The sequence below is a fragment of the Bubalus kerabau genome, chromosome 11 (genome assembly GCF_029407905.1).
Source record: "Bubalus kerabau isolate K-KA32 ecotype Philippines breed swamp buffalo chromosome 11, PCC_UOA_SB_1v2, whole genome shotgun sequence".
Lineage (NCBI taxonomy): Eukaryota > Metazoa > Chordata > Mammalia > Artiodactyla > Bovidae > Bubalus > Bubalus kerabau.
In genome coordinates, this window is record NC_073634.1 from 12,756,664 (window position 1) to 12,777,779 (window position 21,116).

Consider the following 21,116-nt stretch of genomic DNA (forward strand, 5'->3'; position numbering starts at 1 on the left):
CTGCATACCTGTGCCATCAGGGGTGGCACACACGTAGGTGGGCAGCATCTTGACGGGAGCAATGGCGTGAGTCTCCTTGCGCAGACCTCGCTCCATTTCTATCTTCATCCTCCTCTTGACCTCCAGCAGCTGCTCACAGCTCAGCTTCAGAGACTCCAGGGTCTTCTGGCGGGCTCGGTGCTGATCGGCCAGCCGATAGGCCACTGCCGTCACCATGGCTGCCCCCTTGCCACTGCCATCCTCAGAGCGGAGGAAGCGGACGTCACAGTCAGGCACCAGGCGCCGCACGGTCTTGTGAAGACGCTTGGCAAAGCTGCAGTCACAAAGACGGGGTAAGAGTTGGGTGCCCACAGGCAGGGTCAGTGGTACAAATGTTTGGGGCAGTAGCTCACCACCTCAGCCCAAATGACACCCTAAACACTCTCTCCCTACTCTTTCCCAGGTTAGGGGTCACTGCATAAAAGCTCAAAATATTTAACTGCAACCACCCTGTGAAAAGAAAAGCACCCTTCTGGGAAGCCACCATCTCCTGCACACGTTCACAGAAGACCCCCTCCTCACAGGCCCCAGCTCCTCTGCCCAACTTATCAGCCTCAGGGGACTCTGACACCAACTACTATTCATCAACTCAGCAGATGCTGCCTAGGAAAGACCCAAACACAGAAACGTCAAAATGCTCTTCTAGACTTCGGCCTCTCTTTGGCTGCTTTCTGCCAAGAACACCAGAGGTGTCTGAACAGCTAAGGATTTGTGTGGTGGCTGCTTGGAGCCACGGTCTCCAAGGCCTTACTACTCCAAGTGTGGCCCACGGGCCAGCAGCATCCCTGGGTGCTATTAGAGACACAGGATCTCAGGCTGAACCCAGATCTTCCGAACCAGAATCTGCCTCTTAACTAGATCCTCTAGTCATCTGTGTGCACTTTAAAGTTTCTGAAACACTGGACCAGGAGCCTAGGGCATGGAAGGGCTGAGACCCTCCGCATTCCCCTTCAGTTAATGAAGGGCCATTGACCTGGCGTTCTTATTAGGTGAAAATGATGAGCTAAGTGGGTACCATAGAAAAAAATATCTTTCAAGTCCCAACTGAATTTTGAATATTTAAGCACTTATGACCAAGGGATCAAAACATAGATGGCAGGACAGGATTAATTCAATACCTAGGTGAGCCAGAGAAGCTGGAACTAAGAAAGTACAAAAAAAGAGTCCCCAGAAGCCAGGAGAGCTCCGAGGAAAGCTTCCACCCATGCCAAGGTCAGTACACTTCCAGCTCCCACTTGCCCAGTGGGGAGCTTACATTCCACAAAGAACCTGGATGCCATGGCCCATCTCCACCATCCCCACAGTGCAACCCTGAGTTCCTGGGGAGTCAGGCCTCTCAGAGGGCCCGCGTGCTGACTCACTGGGGGTGCTTCTTGTAGACCGAGCCATCGACCCCGACAGTGGAGCGCAGCCGGTCCACGCCTTTGTTCTCCTTGATGCGCCGCAGCACGGCCGCCAGTGTGGCCGCGCACAGGCTGGCCGAGCGTGTGGACACGATCTGGCAGACCCGATGAGTGGCCACGCAGTCCTCATGTGTCGGGTCCAGGCCCAGGCGCACCAGGATCTCACGGGCCTTCCGGATGCCATCCTTCTCCCTGGGGAACAGAAACAGCATGTGAGCAGGCATCTACTCACCATGGCCGGTGGGAGGGAAGATGTGTGCCCACAGAGAAAGCCCTCGGCCCCAGCAAATGCCACGTCCCAGGGAAGGCAGACACCCGCCTCGCTGCTCTGCCCACCTATGGAACAAGGAGGCGAAGAAAGCACAAGCTGAGGTCTTCTTTCCCCCTCCACTGCCCCCAACACACACACAGTACTTCAGGTGCCCCTGGTTCCCCAGTGAGAACAACCAAGTTTCCTTATGCACACACTATGGGAGGACAAGGCCCTGTTCCTGGGGCTTTACACACCAAGTTGTGTGTGTATCAGTTTGCTTATCTCAGGATAGTGGGAATGTTGTCCCTGCCACCAACTCTCTGACCACAGGAACCAGCTGTGGAGCCCACCCTACTTTCTCTCTATCAAGCAGTCAGTCTGTTGCACTTCACAATGCAGTTGGCAGTGCTTTAACTTGCATCTAAAGATGTTGGTCAAGGGTTGATGCTTTGGGATTAGCCCTCTTTTTAGGGGGAACTAAGTGTCCACAAATATCGAGCACTGTCATTTCCTCCAAGTTTAACAAGGAGGTACAGTTCATTCAAGTATCCCACTAATAACAAAGTCATTTGGACTGTCTCACTGCTCCTGTTAGCACCAGAATCATCTCCTCTCCACCATCTGGTGCCTGAAACAAGGCCTCCTCAAGTGACAAGTGGAAGTCCAAGAAGAGGAAACCAGGCCTTCCCTGGTGGCTCAGTGGTAAAGAATCCACCTGCCAATGCAGGAGACACGGGTTCGATCCCTCGTCTGGGTAGATTCCACATGCCACAGAGATTCTAAGCCCATGTGCCACACTATTGAACCTGGGCTCTAGAGCCCGGGAACCACAACTACTTTGCCCACGTGCTACTGAAGCCAATGAGTCCATGCTCCACAACGAGAGAAACAACCACAATGAAAAGCCCATGCACAGCAATGAAAAGCCACCCCTACTCACTGAAACTAGAGGAAAGTCTGCACAGCAATGCAGATACAGCACAGTCAAAAACAAATAAATAAATAAAGCTGCGGTTTAAAAAAAAAAAAAAACAGGAAACCAAGTCCAACTTTTTGGATATCGCTGATTGAAAAACAAAAATCAGGCCATGCTCACTCCCATTCCCGCTGCTCAGTGAAAATACAGGCCTCAACTCTAACTTTTGGAACTAATGGGCCATCCAAGGACCTCTTTTTCTGTTATGAAGCAGGAGTCAGGATAGAGCCCTTTCTGAAAATCGCCAGTAGGGAATGATTGTCTGAGGAGGTCTTACAGATAGCTGAGAAGTGAAAGACAAAGGAGAAAGAGAAAGATACACCCAACTAAATGAGTTCCAGAGAATACCAAGGAGAGAGAAGAAAGCCTTCTAAGTGACCAATGCAAAGAAATAGAGAAAAACAATAGACTGGGAAAGACTAGAAATCAACTCAAGAAAACTGGAGATACCAAGGGAACATTTCATGCAAAGATGGGCACAGTAAAGGACACAGATGGCAAGGACCTAAAAGAAGCAGCAGAGATTTTTTTTAAAATGGCAAGAATTCACTGAAGAGTTGTACAAATGCCTTAATGATCCAGATAACCACAATGATGTGGTCACTCACCTACAGCCAGACATCCTAGAGGTGAAGTCAAGTAGGTCTTAGGAAGCATCACTACAAAGTTAGTGGTGGTGATGGAATTCCAGCTGAGCTATTTCAAATCCTAAAAGATGATGCTGTTAAAGTGCTGGGCTCAATATGCCAGCAAACCTGGAAAACTCAGCAATGGCCACAGGACTGGAAAAGGTCAGTTTTCATTCCAATCCCAAAGAAGGGCAATGCCAAAGAATGTTGAAACTATCATACAATTTTGTTCATTTCACATGCTAGCAAGATAATGCTTAAAATCCTTCAAACTAGGTTCAACAGTATGTGAGCCAAGAACTTTCAGATGTACAATCTGGATTTAGGAAAGGCAGGGGAATCAGAGATCAAGTTGCCAACATCTGTTGAATCATAGAAAACGCAAGGAAATTCCAGAAAAATATGTACTTTTGCTTCACTGACTATGCTAAAGCCTTTGTGTGGATCACAACGAACTGTGGAAATTCTTACAGAGATGGGAATATCAGACCACCTACCTGCCTCCTGAGAAATCTGTATGCAGGTCAAGAAGCAACAGTTAGAACTGGACATAAAACAATGAACTGGTTCAAAACTGGGAAAAGAGTATGTCAAGACTATATATTGTCACCCTGTTTATTTTACTTCTATGCAGAGTACATTATGTGAAATGCCGGGCTGGATGAATCACAAGCTGGAGTCAAGATTGCCAGGAGAAATGTCAATAACCTCAGATATGCAGATGGTCCCATCGTAATGGCAGAGAGCAAAGAGGAACTAAAGAGCCTCTTGATGAAGGTGAAAGAGGAGAGTGGAAAAGCTGGCGTAAAACTCAGCGTTCAAAAAACAAAGATCATAACATCCAGTCCCATCATTTCATGGCAAATAGATGGGCAAAGAAATGAAAACAGTGGCAGATTTTATTTTCTCAGGCTCCAAAATCACTGCAGATGGTGACTGCAGCCATGAAATTAAAAGACACTTGCTCTTTGGTAGAAAAGCTATGACAAACCCAGACAGCATATTAAAAGCAGAAATATCACTTTGCAGACAAAGGTCCATATAATCAAACCTATGGTTTTTCCAGTAGTCATGTACAGATGTGAGAGTTAAGAAGGCTGAGGGCTAAAGAACTGATGCTTTCAAATTGTGGTGCTGGAGAAGACTCTTGAGAGTTCCTTGGATTGCAAGGAGATCAAACCAGTCAATCCTAGAGGAAATCAGTCCTGAATATTCATTGGAAGGACTGATGCTGAAGCTGAAGCTCCAATACCTTGGCCACCTGATGTGAAGAGTCAATTCATTGGAAAAGCCCCTGATTCTGAGAAAGACTGAGGGCAGGAGAGGAAGGGGGCATCAGCGATGAGATGGTTGGATGGCATCACTGAACCAATGGACATGAGTTTGAGCAAACTCCAGGAGATAGTAAAGGACAGGGAAGTCTGCGTGCTGCAGTCCATGGAATCGCAAAGGGTCAGACACCACTTAGCAACAAAACAACAAAAGAGAATGAAATGCCAGGGCTTCAGGAAAGAGAAGTAGATGAAAATGAATCATTGAAGGGACCACAGGGAACCTCTAGCATAAAGCTGAGATCCCTGTGCCAGGCAGGAACTCGAGTACAAAAGTGAAAATCCTTGCATGGGGGCCAGCTTTCCCCAGCACCATGAGTCACTCTGGTAGTCGGCACATTCAAAACAGACACAAGTGGAAAATATGTGGCAAGTGACATCAAGCCATAGGCCTGCCACGTGAGGCCAAGGCCTCACGCTGGGTGAGACCTTCCTGCTGTCCACATGTGAAGAGTCAACAGCCTGAGCTTCTTCCTCATTCCCCAGCCATCTGTCCACCCTTCTGAGGTCCCAGCAAACAGAGAAGGACCCGAAGCTTACCCTTCAATATCTGAAACATCTTTGGTCTCAAAATGGCCTGTGGCAAGAAGTTCAGGGCTGAGCTTCCCCCCAAAAAGCAGCTCCTCCTTGGCCATCTTCACCAGGATAAGCCTCACCAGTTCCCCCATGTACATTCCACTGATCATCTTTTCAAATCTGCAGAGAGAGATACAGCAAAAAAACATAAGTCTCTGCTGCCAGTAAACTTGACCCGTCCTTGTGGAAGCAGCCCGCACGCATGCCGCCTATGCAGAACAAAGGGCAAACGTGTGCAGCACTGACTAGAGTGAGATGTGTAGAGAAGTGACAGCTGGGCACAAACGGGGTTGGAGGCACTGGGAGCTTAGGCTGCCTCTGCAGGCAGGTGGGCCTCGAACTATGGAGAAGGAGGGTCCTTTAGCAGCCAAACCAAACACCAAGGGAGTGTGGGACACTCCACCAAAGCTTGAATTTGAGGTGAAGTGGGTTATGTGGTAGGGTAGCAATTTTTAATAAACTTTTTCTCTAGCAAGGAAATGCTCTTTTAAAATGAATTCTTATGCAAAACCTCAGTATTTATCTCAAGCAGAAAAAAAAAAAAAACACACACACACACACAGGTCAGTCTAATTAAACTTGGGAGCACAGGGCTAGCAACTCGTCACCTCAAACTTCCTTCCCCTTGCAGGCTATTTGTGGCTTCCTGAGAAAACAGAACAATGTGGGCTAGGAGGGGGATTGGGCAAGAATAGGGACCGGTGAGAAGGAGCTCTAAGTGTCACACGGTTTGGGGAATCTGAAAGTGAGACATGTTGGCAGTTTCTGAGCAGGAAGGCGACAAGATAGCTGAGAGGGAAGTTGGGTAATTTATTTTTTCAACACTAGGTGACACTGTTTTCTTTATAAGACAGTCTTCCTGGCTTAGATATACGACAGGCGAAACCAAGCCCTTGCAATTCTTTCTAGCCAAAAAAAAAAAAGGCCCTTTCCTGGTATCTTAGAAAGGATCTAGGTCCCACACAGGGCCTTCAGAGAAGGCCCAGAGCAGGGTGTGGAAGAAATTCCGAAGTCACCTGGTGCACACTACAAGAGAAGAAGCCGGGCCCTCAGGAAGTGACTTGCCCAAGACCCAGACACAGGTATGGCAGAACTAGAGCTAAGTGGAGAGCTGGCAAAGCTGCTTGAGCAGGAGGTATGTTTAAAATGTTTAAGCACCACACAGGCACGCTGCCTAAGAGGCAGCCCAGCTTCTGCAGTAAGGAACTCACATGTCTACTTCCGTACCTTCTCCAAAACAGCTGGTGCTGTGAGAGATAACGGAGGGCGCCAGTGGGGCTCTGAAGTGTGAGTGGTAAAAGTTTTTATCTCAGGTTTTAAAAACACTTTGTTTCAGTCGGTGTTTGGGACGCATTTATTTAGAAATATAACGAGTGAGAAAAAAGTTCGTATTCAAGCCCAGCAATAACTTCAGGGATAGTTGATCCATTGGCAATATGTCCTCCCAGCCTTTTTTGTTTTTGTTTGTTGAGCAGTTTTTTCAGTCCATGAATTTCTCACCAGCCGTGGTAGACACAGCCAGTATTCTATGAATGGACTCACTTTTCAACATGTGAGAGAAGCTTGTGACTTAAATAAGCTGTGCTTTGAGGAAGCAAGGACACCCCCTCCCGTAGAGCAAAAGACTCTCTTATAAAGCTGGTTTATAAGGTTGGATTTTATCTCTTTCTAGCAGGGATAAGTACTAGATTTCCTACAACAGTCACAGCACTAATAAGACCATAGAGGGCCTAGGAATTCCCTGGCGGTACAGTTGTTGGGACTCCGAGCTTTCTGGGCTGAGGGCCCTGGTTCAGTCCCTGGACAGGGAACTAAGATCCCTCAAGGCTCAAAAAAAAAAGGCCAGAGAGGACTTGATTGCTCAAAATGTTTTGTAATTGCCTTTAGAGCTTGCGGCAATCCCTGTTTCAAGATCTTTAATAAGGACATTAGGCAAATGTTTGTGAGATTGAAATAATGTTTTATAAGAGTCAGAAGTAACCCAAAACTAAGTCTGACCAGATTGGAGAATATAACATCCAGGGACCAAAAAAAAAGTTAGAGCCCCTCCTCCAGTCCACTCAAGGACCCTGATTGGACCACAGGTCCAGAGAAGGCGGCCAAAGGGGCTCCTTAACCAACTTTTCTATAGGCCTTGAGCCTGCCTACAGCTATAGCAAGAGGCCCTGGGACTCTTGCAACTCAGCCTAGCTCATAATAGGCAGCAATTAGGAGCCAACTCTCAGCCTCTTGCCCTGGCCAGTGACAGAGGTGGAAGCTATGAAATGAGCTTTCAGATCCCTTATCTTTGCTATCTCATCATGGCTTTTCTTATGTGGTGCACAAATTGTTTCTATGGACAGTATACAGCCTGAAGGCAGAGAGAAAGAGCAGGGCAGCACACTTAGAATACGATCTTCTAAAATGACCACTCTTGAGGGTCAAATTATTAGCCATACTCTGGTTTGTCCACTTGCTCTATCTTTTGTAGACAGCTCTCAGCAACTGATAGTCACAATATATGTAATGAGCACATTTCCATAAGCAGTGGGTGCCTTGGTAACTTTAGGGGCTATATATAAAGCTGTAAAGTAAAAATAGGAACCACCCCCTAGCCCTGGCCAGCCCCCACCTCAGCTCCTGAGCCCAGCCCTTGAGCCCACTGCACACAGGGGGCCGCTCACAGTTGCTTCCCAGGGTTCAGAGAGCCCATGTCGATCTCCTGATCAAACTCCGTACGGATGTCATCAAGCGCGCCATCATCCCCAAAGGCCCCCCACTCCATATTGATACACATCCGGCCCTCGTCGCCCTCCACCGTGTCGATATGGCGCATCTCTTCCATGTAGCAAGCGTTGCTGCCCGTGCCTGGACAAAACAAGAGAATGCTCAGCACCCACTCACAGTGTCCTCCCCCAGCCCCCGGCCCCCATCTCCCTCTTAAAACTCTGTCCTCAGACTGCTCAGTGTGACTGGGATTCCTCCCTAGAGGCTCCTGGGGCATCTCAACATGGTCCAACCCACTACTACCCACAACTCCTCAAGTCCTGGCTCGGCCCTCAAAAGTGACCACACCATTATCTTCTAACAGGAAGTACAAAGGAAGATCCAGGCCATGGACTCCTCCTCTCTTTGCAGCCCATGCCCGCACTCCATTGGCCAGCACTGTTCACACACCCACAATGCTCACACGCAGTGTTCACGTACCCACGATGAGACCAATCTCACAGTTCTGGTCATCATAGCCACAGGTCATCATGGTCCCAACGGTATCATTCACTACAGCCACAATATCAATATCAAAGTCCTGCAGGGATAAAAGGGGGACCCTAACTTTCACTGGTGAAGGAAATGGCAACCCATTCCAGTGTTCTTGCCTGGAGAATCCCAGGGACAGGGGAGCCTGGTGGGCTGCCGTCTATGGGGTCGCACAGAATCGGACACGACTGAAGTGACTTAGCAGCAACTTTCACTGTCACAGAAAGACTACAGATGTGAAGACGAAGAGTAATAAGACACACAGCTCAAGAGCAGGGCTAGAGCTGGACGTTGGGTCCAGATCCAGTCTAACGACAGCATCTCACTGCCCACCCCACTGGTCTTCATCACAGAGGGCTTCCCTCACAGCAGGCCTGCAGTCTAGTTCACAGCTGTTACTACGCTAAGAAGAGCCTATCTTGTTATCATTGTCTTCTCATTCTCTTTCTTCTTTTCTTTATCTCTCCCTCCCTCCCAGTAGGTCTTGCCCTTCTGTGACTAGACCTTTATCATGTCCTTTCTTTGCCCCATTCCACCCTGATACCAACATAAATCCCAAACTTCTCATTTGAAAATGAGGGTTTTTCTTTCACCAAGGCTATGAAGAGTTCTCCATCATGCTAATCTAAAGACCCCAAAGGCATCTGATCATATATAAGATCACTGCTGTGCTAATTGTCTCTCAATATATAGGTGTGTCATTATGCAGCACACCTTAAACTTATACTTTATTGGGAGCTAACTCTCAATAAAATTGGGGGGGAAAAAAAACGAAGATTTTTGGGTGACATAACAGAGAAGAAGAAAAGAAAACCTCTCCTTAAGACCCACAAAAAATTCTCATGCCAATTTGAGGACCCGACAAGGCAAGACTTCAAAGTGGACTCAAAAGAATGCAAAGGGCCTCCAGACCCCAAGCCCCTGCATCTCTCTCTGCTGCCCCTACTCACCCCTCTCCTCTGGATGGCCTTCCGGATCAGAGTAACCACATCTTTCCCTTCCACACCACTGGACTTGAACCCCTTGGTCCACGAGACCAGGAAACTCTGGAAAAGGACCAAGAAATATTGATCTCCCACAAAACTCAGTCTGTACTCCTCATCATTAGGAGACCTCTGCCATGGGGCTAAACTAAAACTAAAGTCATGACTGAATTTATACAGGACTTCCTTATTAGCCTGTGAAGGAGAAACTATGTTAGAGACCAAGTAAGGAGGTTAAATGAATGATTTACTGTCCCCAAGAAGCAGGCTGTAGAACTGCCAAAATAAGATTCTTGTATCCTAACATTGTAAACTTTCAAGGATGTTTATCATGACACTTTGGAACAAAGGAGTCCCTGACTAATTTCTCACTCCTGTTTCCCTAAGAGGGATAAGGATAATGTGCAATGTATGTCGGCCTGCTTTTAGTCACCTGAGGGGACAGTGATTGAGACTCCCTGCTTCTCCAACACCTCTTTACCATCCCTCTCACATACACCTACACACACTCTCCTAGAAGGACAGATCTCCCAATACGCAAACATTGTCCATGCAACCCATCAGAGCAAGCCCATCACCATAGTAGCAAGAGGCTCAGAGTTCTTTCCAGTCCCCCCAGTCCAAAGAATGAAGCAACAAAAAGGTCTGAAGGATTCGTCTTACCTCGTCTAGTTTTGTTTGGAGGCAGGGAAACGAGAAGGTAAAACCCAAAGGGAGCTTCTTATCTTTGATTTGTAGCTTATCCATGAAGTTGGCCAGGCATTCAGCAATGTGATCAAACAGCTAAGGGCACACAACACAGGAAGATGAGCAGGGAGGCAGAAAGGCATAGAGATTAAGAGCAAGGACTTTGGGCTCAGTAAGGAACTAGCTTGGCTGAGTACATGCAAGATATGTATCCCTTCTGAAGTTTTAGTTTGTTCAGCTATAAAATAGGGGTGATAACTGGACCTGCTCACAAGTTACCAAAAGGATTAAATAAGTCAACACATATAAGGACTTAACACTAGTTAGTGATTATTAAATTCTGTCTTCCACTTAGACCATTTATCCAAACCACAATGGGGTTATCAAAATAACCACATTAGGCAGGGGAAAAAATCACAGCCAAAGCTAATCAGAAAGTCATCACAGGCCCTAGGAACAGAGTACCCTTTAGTGGCTCTGTCAGAACCTCCCCTGACAAGGAGGCACAGCTGATTATCTTACCAGAAAGGGCAACCCATCTGACTGCCAACAAGTATTTTAGCAATCCGGTCTCTTGTGACTGGGGGAAGGGATGGGACATTCTCTGTTGGCATTCTATAAATGAACTTAACAAAAGTAACTTTTAGATCTTTCCTCCATTCTAAAAACCAGCCTTCTGGGGGCAATTCCAAGAAGTTATCTTTGTTTTCTAACTTCAATATGAGAACCTAAGTGAGTTCACAAAGAGCACTGAAAAAGAAACAGGGTTTGTGGATGGGCAGCCTCACTCACAATATAACTATTGTAAGCAGGATCCGAAGCTCCCAAGAAAACTTGTAAGCCTAAGAAATCATCCACTTTCAATTTGTCTCAAAGCCCATAGCCCCTTGGCTTCCTTTTTCCCCATTCAAAATCCTCAAAGAGAAATTGGTGACCCCTTCAACACAGAGGCTGAGGCTAGGAATGTTCTGGTGTAAAAAGTAAGCAAGGGTCCAAAAGACTGAGCAGATTCAAAGAGCCAGGTTGACTAGATGGCAAAATCTAAAAGCCAAAAGAGGTGAAAGGAGATAATGTTTCTTTTCTTTTCTGGGCAGAAGCAAGGAAGATTCCACTAGTCCAGGGACTCCCAAAGTGTAGTCCACAGCATCATCATCATGTCCAAACTTAAACCTCCTGAATCAGAAGGTGGTGGTAGAGCCTTCGAAGTAATCCTGAAGCAGTGGTTTGAGAACCACTGCACTAAACCACCAAAAGTATTTGCATTTACAAAGGGACTGAGAGGCTTGGGGTGACAGGGTAGGTTAAGAGGTGCACTGGCCCCCCAGATGTCTGGGGTATGCTCAGTCAGTGGGAAGAATCTAGGAAGACAAGGCCAGCCCCTTCTAGAAGGGGACTGGCTCTAACTGAACTTCCCAGTGGATCCTGTCTCTGTCTGGTCATGTGTAAAACTAACCTCAGGTAATGCTGAAACACTCAATTTCCAAGCCAAAACTTTCTCAAGAGTACATGCTGGGTAATGACAGGGCTCTCTCACTAAGAGTATCCCCAGTGCCTAAGTGCCAACTCCTTTGAGCAGAGATCAAGGATTTTAATGTGGAAAGAGGGTTTCTGCATAGATATTCAGCAAGTTCTGTTCTGTTGGCAAGTTGATCGGTGACACAATTTACAATAGGGTTAAACAAATTCCCAGAACCTTCTTCCTGGTACTCTAATCAAAATTATCTTTAGTACAATAGTTTGACCCAAAAAAAGGAAGTTACAGAAGCTGTGCAAAGAGATAAGGCCAATCATCAGAGATAGGGGGAGGGTTTGAAGAACGAGCAATGGTTTCCCCTCTCCCAGCCCCGATCATTGCTCTTTCCAATTGCACTACCAACAGGGGTAGGCAGGAGAAAAAAAGAGAGGCAGTGAAGAGGCATTAGATAATGTGTTACCCAATACAGTAGCCACTAGCCATCTGTAGCTATTTCAATTAATTGGAATTTTTAAAAAGTCACTTCCTCAATCACACTAGTCATATGCAAGTGCTCAATACTGCAAGTAGCTAGTGGCTGCCTCGCAGTACAGGGCAGATACTGAACAGTTCTACCACTCTGAAAGTTCTATGGGACAGTGTTGGGTTAGAAGAACCTGCAGCTCTTTAAAAGAGGGGAGGAGGAGACCATCTGCTTCCTTTAAAGGAAGACTATCTCCTTTTCTGTTAGCTGATGATCTAAGGATAAGATACTGGGAGAAGGAGCTAACACTTTCCTGCCATAAAAAGGCTCAAAGGGCATTATTTTATGAAGGGAAAAAGACTTCCTTTCCATTATTGATCTGAGAATCTGCTCACTCCCCTTCTCACAGGAAACACTAAAAAATCTAAACTGGCTGCTATTACAATTTGTAATTCACTGTTCCCAAGTGGAAGTTCATGGGCCATGAGACAGACTTTGTCCAGGACTCATACTACCCAGGTTCACAGATCTTCAAAAACCTTTGCAAGTTTTGAGTATGGTGATTTGGTCATGGTTTTAACTAAATTTTATTTGTTTTCCTATAATTAAAGGTTGATGGATAATATTTTAAAAAGAAAGAAAGAAAAAGGAAAAGATAGGGGAAAAAGCATCAATAATTCTATCACTAAAATAGCCACTATGACTTTCCTTCCAATCTTTTTACCAAGTGTTTTCTGCAGTTTTTTTTAATATAAATTTATTTATTTTAATTGGAGGCTAATTACTTTACAATATTGTAGTGGTTTTGCCATAGATCAACATGAATCTGCCACAGGTGTACACGTGTTCCCCATCCTGAACTCCCCTCCCACCTCCCTCCCCATCCCATCCCTCTGGGTCATCCCAGTTTTCTGCAGTTTTTACGATGATAGCATTCTTTCCCTTCCTTGGGATGAAATGAGCACCTGTATTTTCTAGTTTTCTTTGTTTCATTTTTATATAGCATTTTTTTAATCTACTGGAAGCCTTTGTATTGCAATCGAGTCATAATTTCTTTCAGATGGGTTTCATAGATTTGTTGGACTAACACATTTTGTTTCTGTATTTTGGAGCCAGGTGACAACCTCAGTGGAGCTCAAATCCTACAGTCCCAGAGACTGTAGCCCAACCCCAGCATTAAAACTAGGAAAGCAGGTTTTCCCTCAGGGCCGTCCCCAAGGACGCACAAAATATCTAAAACTCTCTCCCCTACGTGTCCTGCTCATGGTCCGAAATTCCCTTTCTAGGAGGTGGTCTGCTGTGGCGGGAAGAACAGTGCATTAGAAGGGAGAAGTTCCTACCTCTTCCAAGCTCTAAGGCTCAAGAGATGACCATGCAAGATGAGCCCCTTACTTAGATATCACCTCCTCCATTCACACTTTTATTGAGTACATATTAGGTATAATAAACACAGCAGGAATAGCCAGCGCTCAAGAGTGATCCCTATAGCTGTGTGAGTATCCAGGAATGTCTTAGGTGATTCCTCTCCATGAACTGAGAGCAGCTAGAGTAGGAGCAGAAAGAGCATCCCGAGGAAGCTTGTGCAGAGCAGGTGAAAGGGTCACCACTGTCCTTGGATACCGAAGAACAGAGAACAATGGCTGAGCCTGTGGCCATCACCCACCCACCGACCAGATACTTCTGCTGTGGTGGCAATGAGCGCCCTCTGTAGGAAGGCTCTCCTGGGGGAACTGTTGAGAGGGAGAGCCCCCAAGAGTCAGCACTAGCCCCTCTGGGGACTGCTTTCTACTTTGGAAGCAGGGGCAGGTAGTAGGGACCCTAGACCACCATACTGCCTAATTCCAGGAAGCACCATTCCCACAGACCACATCACGGGGCCTGAAAAGCGGATGGAGCCTCCTAGGGCCGGACAAACACAGGCTCTGGTCATTTGGATCTGGCTTTGTGCCTTGCCTCTGGCCCCTCCCTCCCCTGTAATCTAAGGCCAAGTCACTCAATCCTTCAAAGCCCAGTTCCACATCTAAAAGTGGACAGAATAGAAGCACCCAGCCTTAGGGCTAGTGTGAGGACGAAAGGAGGAAATCCACACAAATGTGTGTGACTTCTGCTGGGCCGATGTGTGTGTCTCGGTGGCCCCGCTGGATCTGAAGAACTGAAAGGGTAGACCAGGACTCTGATTCCCAGTGAGGATCCATGAGCCAGTACACAGTAAGTGCTTAACACACGTTCAGACACTATCCTGATGGCAAGTCCATCCTTGCTTGTTCTCTTCTAGCTATCACTGAGATGGCTCTTACTTGGATTTCACATTTCTTCTCCATCCACTCTTTCTATCGTATGTGCTGAGTACAGAACGTGACTTGGGGTCACAGAGATGTGGGGATGACTTAGCATGACTTGGGGCCAGTGTGGAAGTACACAGAGCCCACTGCAGCGCCAGGTAGAAGAGACACCCCAAAGCTGGATTTTTTTCAACAGGCTCCTATCCCTGTGTGTAAAACCTCTCCTGTTTTAGAATGTCAAAAAGAGGGAGAGCAAATAACCAAAAAGGTTAAGAAGCAGGTTCCATTCCATGTTTTGCTATGCTAACAATGGTGAGTCAGAACAATCACCGTGACAGGTGGCAGTGTAAAGCCACAATTATGTCTTCTCCTGACTTGCTATTCAATGACACCACTAACCATAGGTATCCAGGTGTACTGGTCCAGCCTCCTGACATCAGATTCCTCAATCACCAGTGCATGCAAGCAGAGCTCAGATGAGACAGAAAGTCAAAATCCCTCCCACTAAAGCACATCCAGACCCTGGGGTCTCGTGCATATGCTCTCTGGCCACATGTACCTCTCCTGATGGAGGCCCCCACCTAACCTCCAGGCATTGAGGGGCATCACCTGGCAAACAGGGGAGTCAAGGTCTCCTCCCTCCAAGACCACAGAGAAGGAGCATCATCTGCTCCTGTAGGGCCCAGAGCCCCAGTGGCCGTCATACCTGGGTGCCACTGCCTCGCATGATGTCCTCGGGGATGGCATAGATCTGGTTCTCCATCTCAACCTTCTGGAGTCCATTGTCTGTTACTCTTACCCAAAGCACACGGAAGTTGGTCCCTCCAAGGTCCAGAGCCAGGAACTCTCCATGTTCTGCAGAGAGAAGGGCCACTATTAGTTCAGGAGACAAAGCGTAACTGTTTCACAGAGACCAAAACATAAAACCCAATAATCCTGCCATAAACACTGGACTGGTCATCTCTGGGTGATGAGATGTGGGTGAAAAAAGTGGGTCTTAGTTTTTTCTACACACTTTTATGTATTGCCTCATTCTTTTTCTTAATGCTAAGCACTTGTATATTACTTTTAGGATACACATGAAGAATCAGTTTCCTATCCAATGATGGGGTGCCCACCCCCCTCACAAAAGCTGACTATTTCCCAAGGGTTTTCACCCAAGTCCCCATTGAACTCACAGGGCCCATCAAGCCCTGCATCAAGAGACCAGGCCTCGGTTTTGTTCTTCATGCCCCCAGGACACCCAATACACTGCTACAAGCTTGTGGCCCCCCTGGGCCTTTTGCCAAATTGTGATCTCTGAACATGTAGTCTTTAAGTTTGTACACAGTGAGGGCAAAATGCCTCGGCAGGAATGAGAGTCACACGAGGGAGTGGAATGGGATCCAGCCAATTGTAAGTTAAGAGGCCTCGTAAATAAGTCTAGCAGGTGCCCCCTGCCAAAAAAAATCCCAGGCTTACTCAAGTGTGAGAGAATGCTGACCTAAGAGTATATGAGACAAGAGTCCGGCCACTCAGACAAGCCACGGGGCGGGGACGAGAGGGGAGAGAGGGAGACTCCTCAGACACAAGTGTGTCAAGAGCTCCAGGTGCCACGGGAAGGCACAGTCCCTCCAGGAAATAAGCAGAGCAGAACAGGAAACATCCAGAGATTCCCGACGATAATAGGGGCTGCGGGGACACACACCATTGTGTGGTGCAGAATGGAAGTGCTGAAGAGGCATGGAGGCCAGAGCCGGGGCTGGGGCTCAGGGGGCAGGCCAGGACTGGGACAAGGTGGACTTGTCCCCTGAGCAGTCTCCTCAACCAGGCCTGCTCCACCAGTCTTCTAGTGCCCTGCCACACGCCTTCTGAAAGGATACATGATTGTTTCGGGGGTTGGAGGTGGGGGATTCACTTATTGGCATGTTTGTCAATACTCAGCCCTTCTCCTGATGGAAGACTTGCCACTGAAGTAAGGGAGAATGGATCAAGGGGATCTGGGATGCACTCTGACTAAGAGAAACAAGGGGTTATTCTGACGCACATGCTCTCAGCAGCAAGGAGTGTTTGGTCCTGAGAAAAGCCAACCTCTGTCCAGCTCCTTGAGGGCACTCACCAACACAGCCCCTACCATCCAGAGGGGCAGCCTGAAGTGGACATCATGCCCCCGAGATTACATGGGCCTTACCTCCACACAACCCTGGTCTGCTGGTAACAATACATAAGAGAGACTGGCTCTGGCTCCCACATTACCCATACCAGAACTCCAGCCACTCTGGGGACATGGCAGATTCCTGAGCCTCTGAGCTTCAGCTGCCTCATCTCCAGAGCAGGAGCTTCCTACCTGATGTGGCTAAGGTGAGGGGAAAACCAAGTAACAGCCTCAAGTACCCAGCACAACACCAAGAACTCAGAACACACTCAATAAGGACTAGAAACCTTCCATCCAGGCTCTTGGCAAACACAGCCTGATACTCACACTTGAGTCTCCCAGGCCCAGCGTCAGGGCTGCTTCTCAGACTGAAAAAAAGTAAAGGAAACATCCTGAGGCAAGACTGAAGAAATCTGTCTAAGAAAAGCCACCAGAATCTTTGCCAGAGACTTCAGCACTCCTCTTCAGGAAGTACTAATTTTCTGTCCCTTCCATGGCATCTAGCGGTCCCCCAGCCCTTTAGCCACTGTTGCTAGATAGCTAGGGCAACCTCAACCCCATCTAGAGAGACTGCTCCCCTTGTGGCCATGGGTGACTTTTCCAGGCATACCAGTTCTGAGCCTCCCCTGGCAGTGGGACGTCAGCCAGTTTGTACAGAAAACTATGTGAGGCTCTCATGGGGGATGAAAAGGAAAATCAAAGATGAATCGCCTGCCTCAGCATTCTGCAGCCCAGGATACGTGAATCTGCTGAATCGGCGACCGCGGGGGATTGAGGCAGCCGAGGCTACCCCTGGTTGGTCACGATTCAAGGCTAGCCCAGCTGGATTCACTGGAGGGGACAGCTCCATCAAGAATGGTGGTTTTGCAGTATTTGCTGATGGACTGTAGGGAAATCACAAATAATAAAGTACTGCTGATAAATCCATTCCCAAGAAGGAATGTCATTCTTTTCAGACTCCGCCAGTTCAGACATTCCTCTTCATCTCTGCTGCCTGATGCCCCTCCACAAACACTCATAATCACAACTAACACAGCCAAAGACTTTAGTCCTTCCAGAGTCCAATATCTCTGAGACAGGCCCAGCATCATGACGCCTGGAGCTAAATTGTAAGGTGACCCCTTGAGACAGTGAATGGACCCCTTCCCTAGTGCCCACCATGCATGAGCTGCTCACACAGAGCAGCAGCAGGCTTTGTTTTGAATTCCAGCTCAGCTGCTTCAGTACCTGTATGGACTCTCTGAGCATGTCACCTCACCTACAAAACAGGGCTCATAATGCTGACTTTCCCAGGGCTCATGAGCTGACACAAAATACAGAACACATTGTAACTGAGTATACATGTCCACAGTAAGACGTCAGTCGGCAGTTACTGCTGTCACTGCATGGCTTCTTTGATTATGTAGCTCCTCTCTCCTAGTTCTCAGCCCCTCTAATTCTTGCCTACTCCTATCCTATTCCTGGCCCAAGTCCTACCACCACTGTTTACCTTCCAGGACATCCTAGAAGTCCAGAGCAGAGGCTGTGTGATTTGGTATGATAGGGGATGGTATCTGTGGGTCTGGGACAGTCAGACTGGCTGGGCAGGAGCAAGGCTCTGGGGCAGGAGAATCTACAGGAGAAACCTATAGCTGGTTTCTTAAGTACACAGCCACAGGGCATAGGACCCAGAGAGGCCCAGCAAGATTATTCTGCTGAATGATTATATTTGGTGTATGAGGCAATGGATTAAGAAAACATCTCATATTTCATTTGCTCATTGACGGTTCATTTGTTAAACAAAATATTTAAGAAGATCCTAAGATCAGAGGTAAGATTTATTTTATTGTTAAGCAAGTTGTTACGTCTAGAAAACAATTTTAACATCTGATTTTTAAAATGTTCAAACAGTACAAAAGTGGGAAAAAATGAAAAGCAGATATCTCTTTTCTTCTCCACATCCCCAAAGCAACCATTATTAATGTTCTTGAGTGTTCTTGTGTGTGCTCATTTCAGTCATGTCTGACTCTTTGAGACCCTATGGACTGGAGCCCACCGGGCTCCTCTGTCCGTGGGATTTTCCAGGCAAGAACACTGGAGTGGGTTGCCAAGCCCTCCTCCAGGGGATCTTCCCAAGGACTGAACCCGCATCTCTTATGACTCCTGCATTGCAGGTGGATTCTTTATCCACTGAGTCACCTGGGAAGTCCTGAGTGTCCTTAGACACTACAAAAACAGGGAAGACTAGGGACTTCCCTGGTGGTCCAGTGGCTAAGACTTCATGCTCCCAGGGCAGGGGGCCCAGGGTCCATCCTTGGTCAGGGAACTAGATCCCACATGTTGCAGTTAAAGATCCCACATGCCACAACTGAAAGATCCCATGTGCCACAGGTAAGAGTCGGCACAGCCAAATAAATACATAAATACTAAAAATAACAAACAACAACAAAAAAAACCCAAACAGGGTTTCCCTGGTGGCTCAGTGGTAAAGAATCTGACCACCAATGCAGCAGACACAGGTTTGATCCCTGGTCCAGGAAGATCCCACATGCCACGGAGCAACTAAGTGCCTGCACCACAACTACGGAGCCTGTGCTCTCAAGCCTGGGAACCACAACCACCGAGCCCACGTGTTGCAATTGCTGAAGCCTGCGTGCCCTAGAGCCCGGGCTTCGCAACAAGAGAAGCCCCCACACCCCAGCTAGAGAGTAGCCCCCGCTCGCCACAACGAGTGAAAAGCTCTCACAGCAATAAGACCCAGCACAGGCAAAAATAAAGAAATAAAGAAAATTATTCAAAAAAACACAGGGAAGACCGTTAGCTGACACATTCTGTGAAAAGGATTTGAATTGCTGGTTCTACGGATTTATGTCTTTAACTACCAAGTGTGTTAGTCACTCAGACATGTCCCACTCTTTGTGACCCCATGGACAGTAGCCCATCAGGCTTTCTGTCTGTGGGATTTCCCAGGCAAGAATAATAGCGTGGGTAGCCATTTCCTTTTCCAGAGGATCTTCCCAACCCAGGGATCGAACCTGGGTCTCCTGAATTGCAGGCAGATTCTTTACTATCTGAGCCACCAGGAAAACCAAAGATATCACCATATTATCTTCCTAAAAATCCTTTCCAGATAAACCAACAAATGGGTTTCACTGTCACCAGCGTGTCTATGTCACGTACAATTAATCACTCCTTTCCTTTGTGTAGGTTAGACATTTTGAATTACTGACTGGCAGTGTAAATTCTTTTTTCTGTGAATTTTCTACTCACATGTCTTGCCTTTTAAACACATATATTTTTTATTTTATTAATAACTTAAAAGAGCTCTTTGTATATTAAAAAGAATAGTTTCATTGGTTGTATATCTGCAATTTTTTTTCCAGTTGGATATTTGCATTCACTCTCCTTTATAAGTCTCTCTCTCCAGTTACTTCTAAATGGTGTTACCACCACTACAAAAAAATCAAAGAAGCAAGGTTTTACTATAGGTTTATTTGAAAGATCAAATTTATCTTATACTTTCTTATGTGACTTTTTTGAAAAACTGAAGCCCAGAACCTTGCCTTCACCTCTGGTCTCCGGGACACAGCTCGGACTTCCCTACGTGCATCTGAATTATTGTGGTAATAAAACAATGAAAAGACAGAGGCAGGTATGGAGGAGATTCAGTTAATTTAAGGCCCAATATGTAGATATTTTTAATAGAAGAGAAATTTGTTAAATGATGTTTATAAACATAATCTCATTAATCATCTGCTGCTGCTGCTAAGTTGCTTCAGTCGTGTCCGACTCTGTGCGACCCAATGGACAGCAGCCCACCAGGCTTCCCCAGCCCTGGGATTCTCCAGGCAAGAACACTGGAGTGGGTTGCCATTTCCTTCTCCAATGCATGAAAGTGAAAAGTGAAAGTGAAGTTGTTCAGTCGTGTCCAACTCTTAGCGACCCCATGGACTGCAGCCCACCAGGTTCCTCCATCCATGGGATTTTCCAGGCAAGAGTACTGGAGTGTGCCATTGCCTTCTCCGAATTAATCATCAATGACCCCCATTTCCAGATAAGAAAGCCAAGGCTCAAGTCAAGAAAAACTAAAACCAATATTTAAATTCAGGTCTAGTTTTCCAGCAAAGTTTTCTATTGTAGTGAGCAAGGAGGCTGCTCATGAGAAAATTATAAATTCTCAAATAAGGAATTATTCATTTCTGGGGCTCCCCTGGCGGTCCAGTAGTTAGGGCTCTGAGTTTTTGCTGCTGAGGGCCTGGGTTCAGTCCCTGGTTGGAGAACTAAGATCCCACCAGCTTTGTTCTTAATTAGGCCAAATTAGGCACGGCCAAAAAAGTGGGGGGTGGGAAGGTGTGGGAGGGTGGGATTCTTCATTATCAATGCCAAAAGCATAAAACCCAGAGGTTGCCACAGGCTCTAAGCTGGCCTGGGTTTCAAAGGAAGTGAGAGTGTGGCTCAGAAGTTGAGTCACTTGGTTAAGATCATTCAGGGGTAAAGGCCTGCTGGATGTGACCCCAAGTTCATCTGACTTCAATACCTACGTTCCCTATGCACCTCACCCATATTTCTCATGGCACTGCTTCCTTGAAGCTGAGGATTACCTGACGCAGAGTCTAGGATGGAAGCAATAAGCCATAAAGTGTTGAAAAAGAAAGCAAAAACACCCTTAT

The 21,116-nt window shown here is 46.9% G+C and overlaps 1 protein-coding gene across 2 annotated transcripts in view; it reads right to left on the reverse strand.

The window, feature by feature from the left end:
* Positions 1–21,116, reverse strand: part of HK2 (hexokinase 2) — a 68,742-nt gene that overhangs the window by 11,848 nt on the left and 35,778 nt on the right. The window contains exons 1-9 of one of the 2 annotated variants that reach the window (XM_055539543.1): positions 16,795–16,815; positions 15,040–15,188; positions 10,091–10,210; positions 9,395–9,490; positions 8,394–8,493; positions 7,871–8,054; positions 5,172–5,327; positions 1,401–1,634; positions 9–313 (exon numbers count right to left, since the gene is read on the reverse strand). In XM_055539543.1, the coding sequence (XP_055395518.1) occupies positions 9–313; positions 1,401–1,634; positions 5,172–5,327; positions 7,871–8,054; positions 8,394–8,493; positions 9,395–9,490; positions 10,091–10,210; positions 15,040–15,096 (1,252 nt within the window). In that variant the 5' untranslated portion in view covers positions 15,097–15,188; positions 16,795–16,815. Of the gene's footprint in view, positions 1–8; positions 314–1,400; positions 1,635–5,171; positions 5,328–7,870; positions 8,055–8,393; positions 8,494–9,394; positions 9,491–10,090; positions 10,211–15,039; positions 15,189–16,794; positions 16,816–21,116 lie in introns of those variants that run through there. The other variant, XM_055539541.1, reaches the window with a different exon arrangement.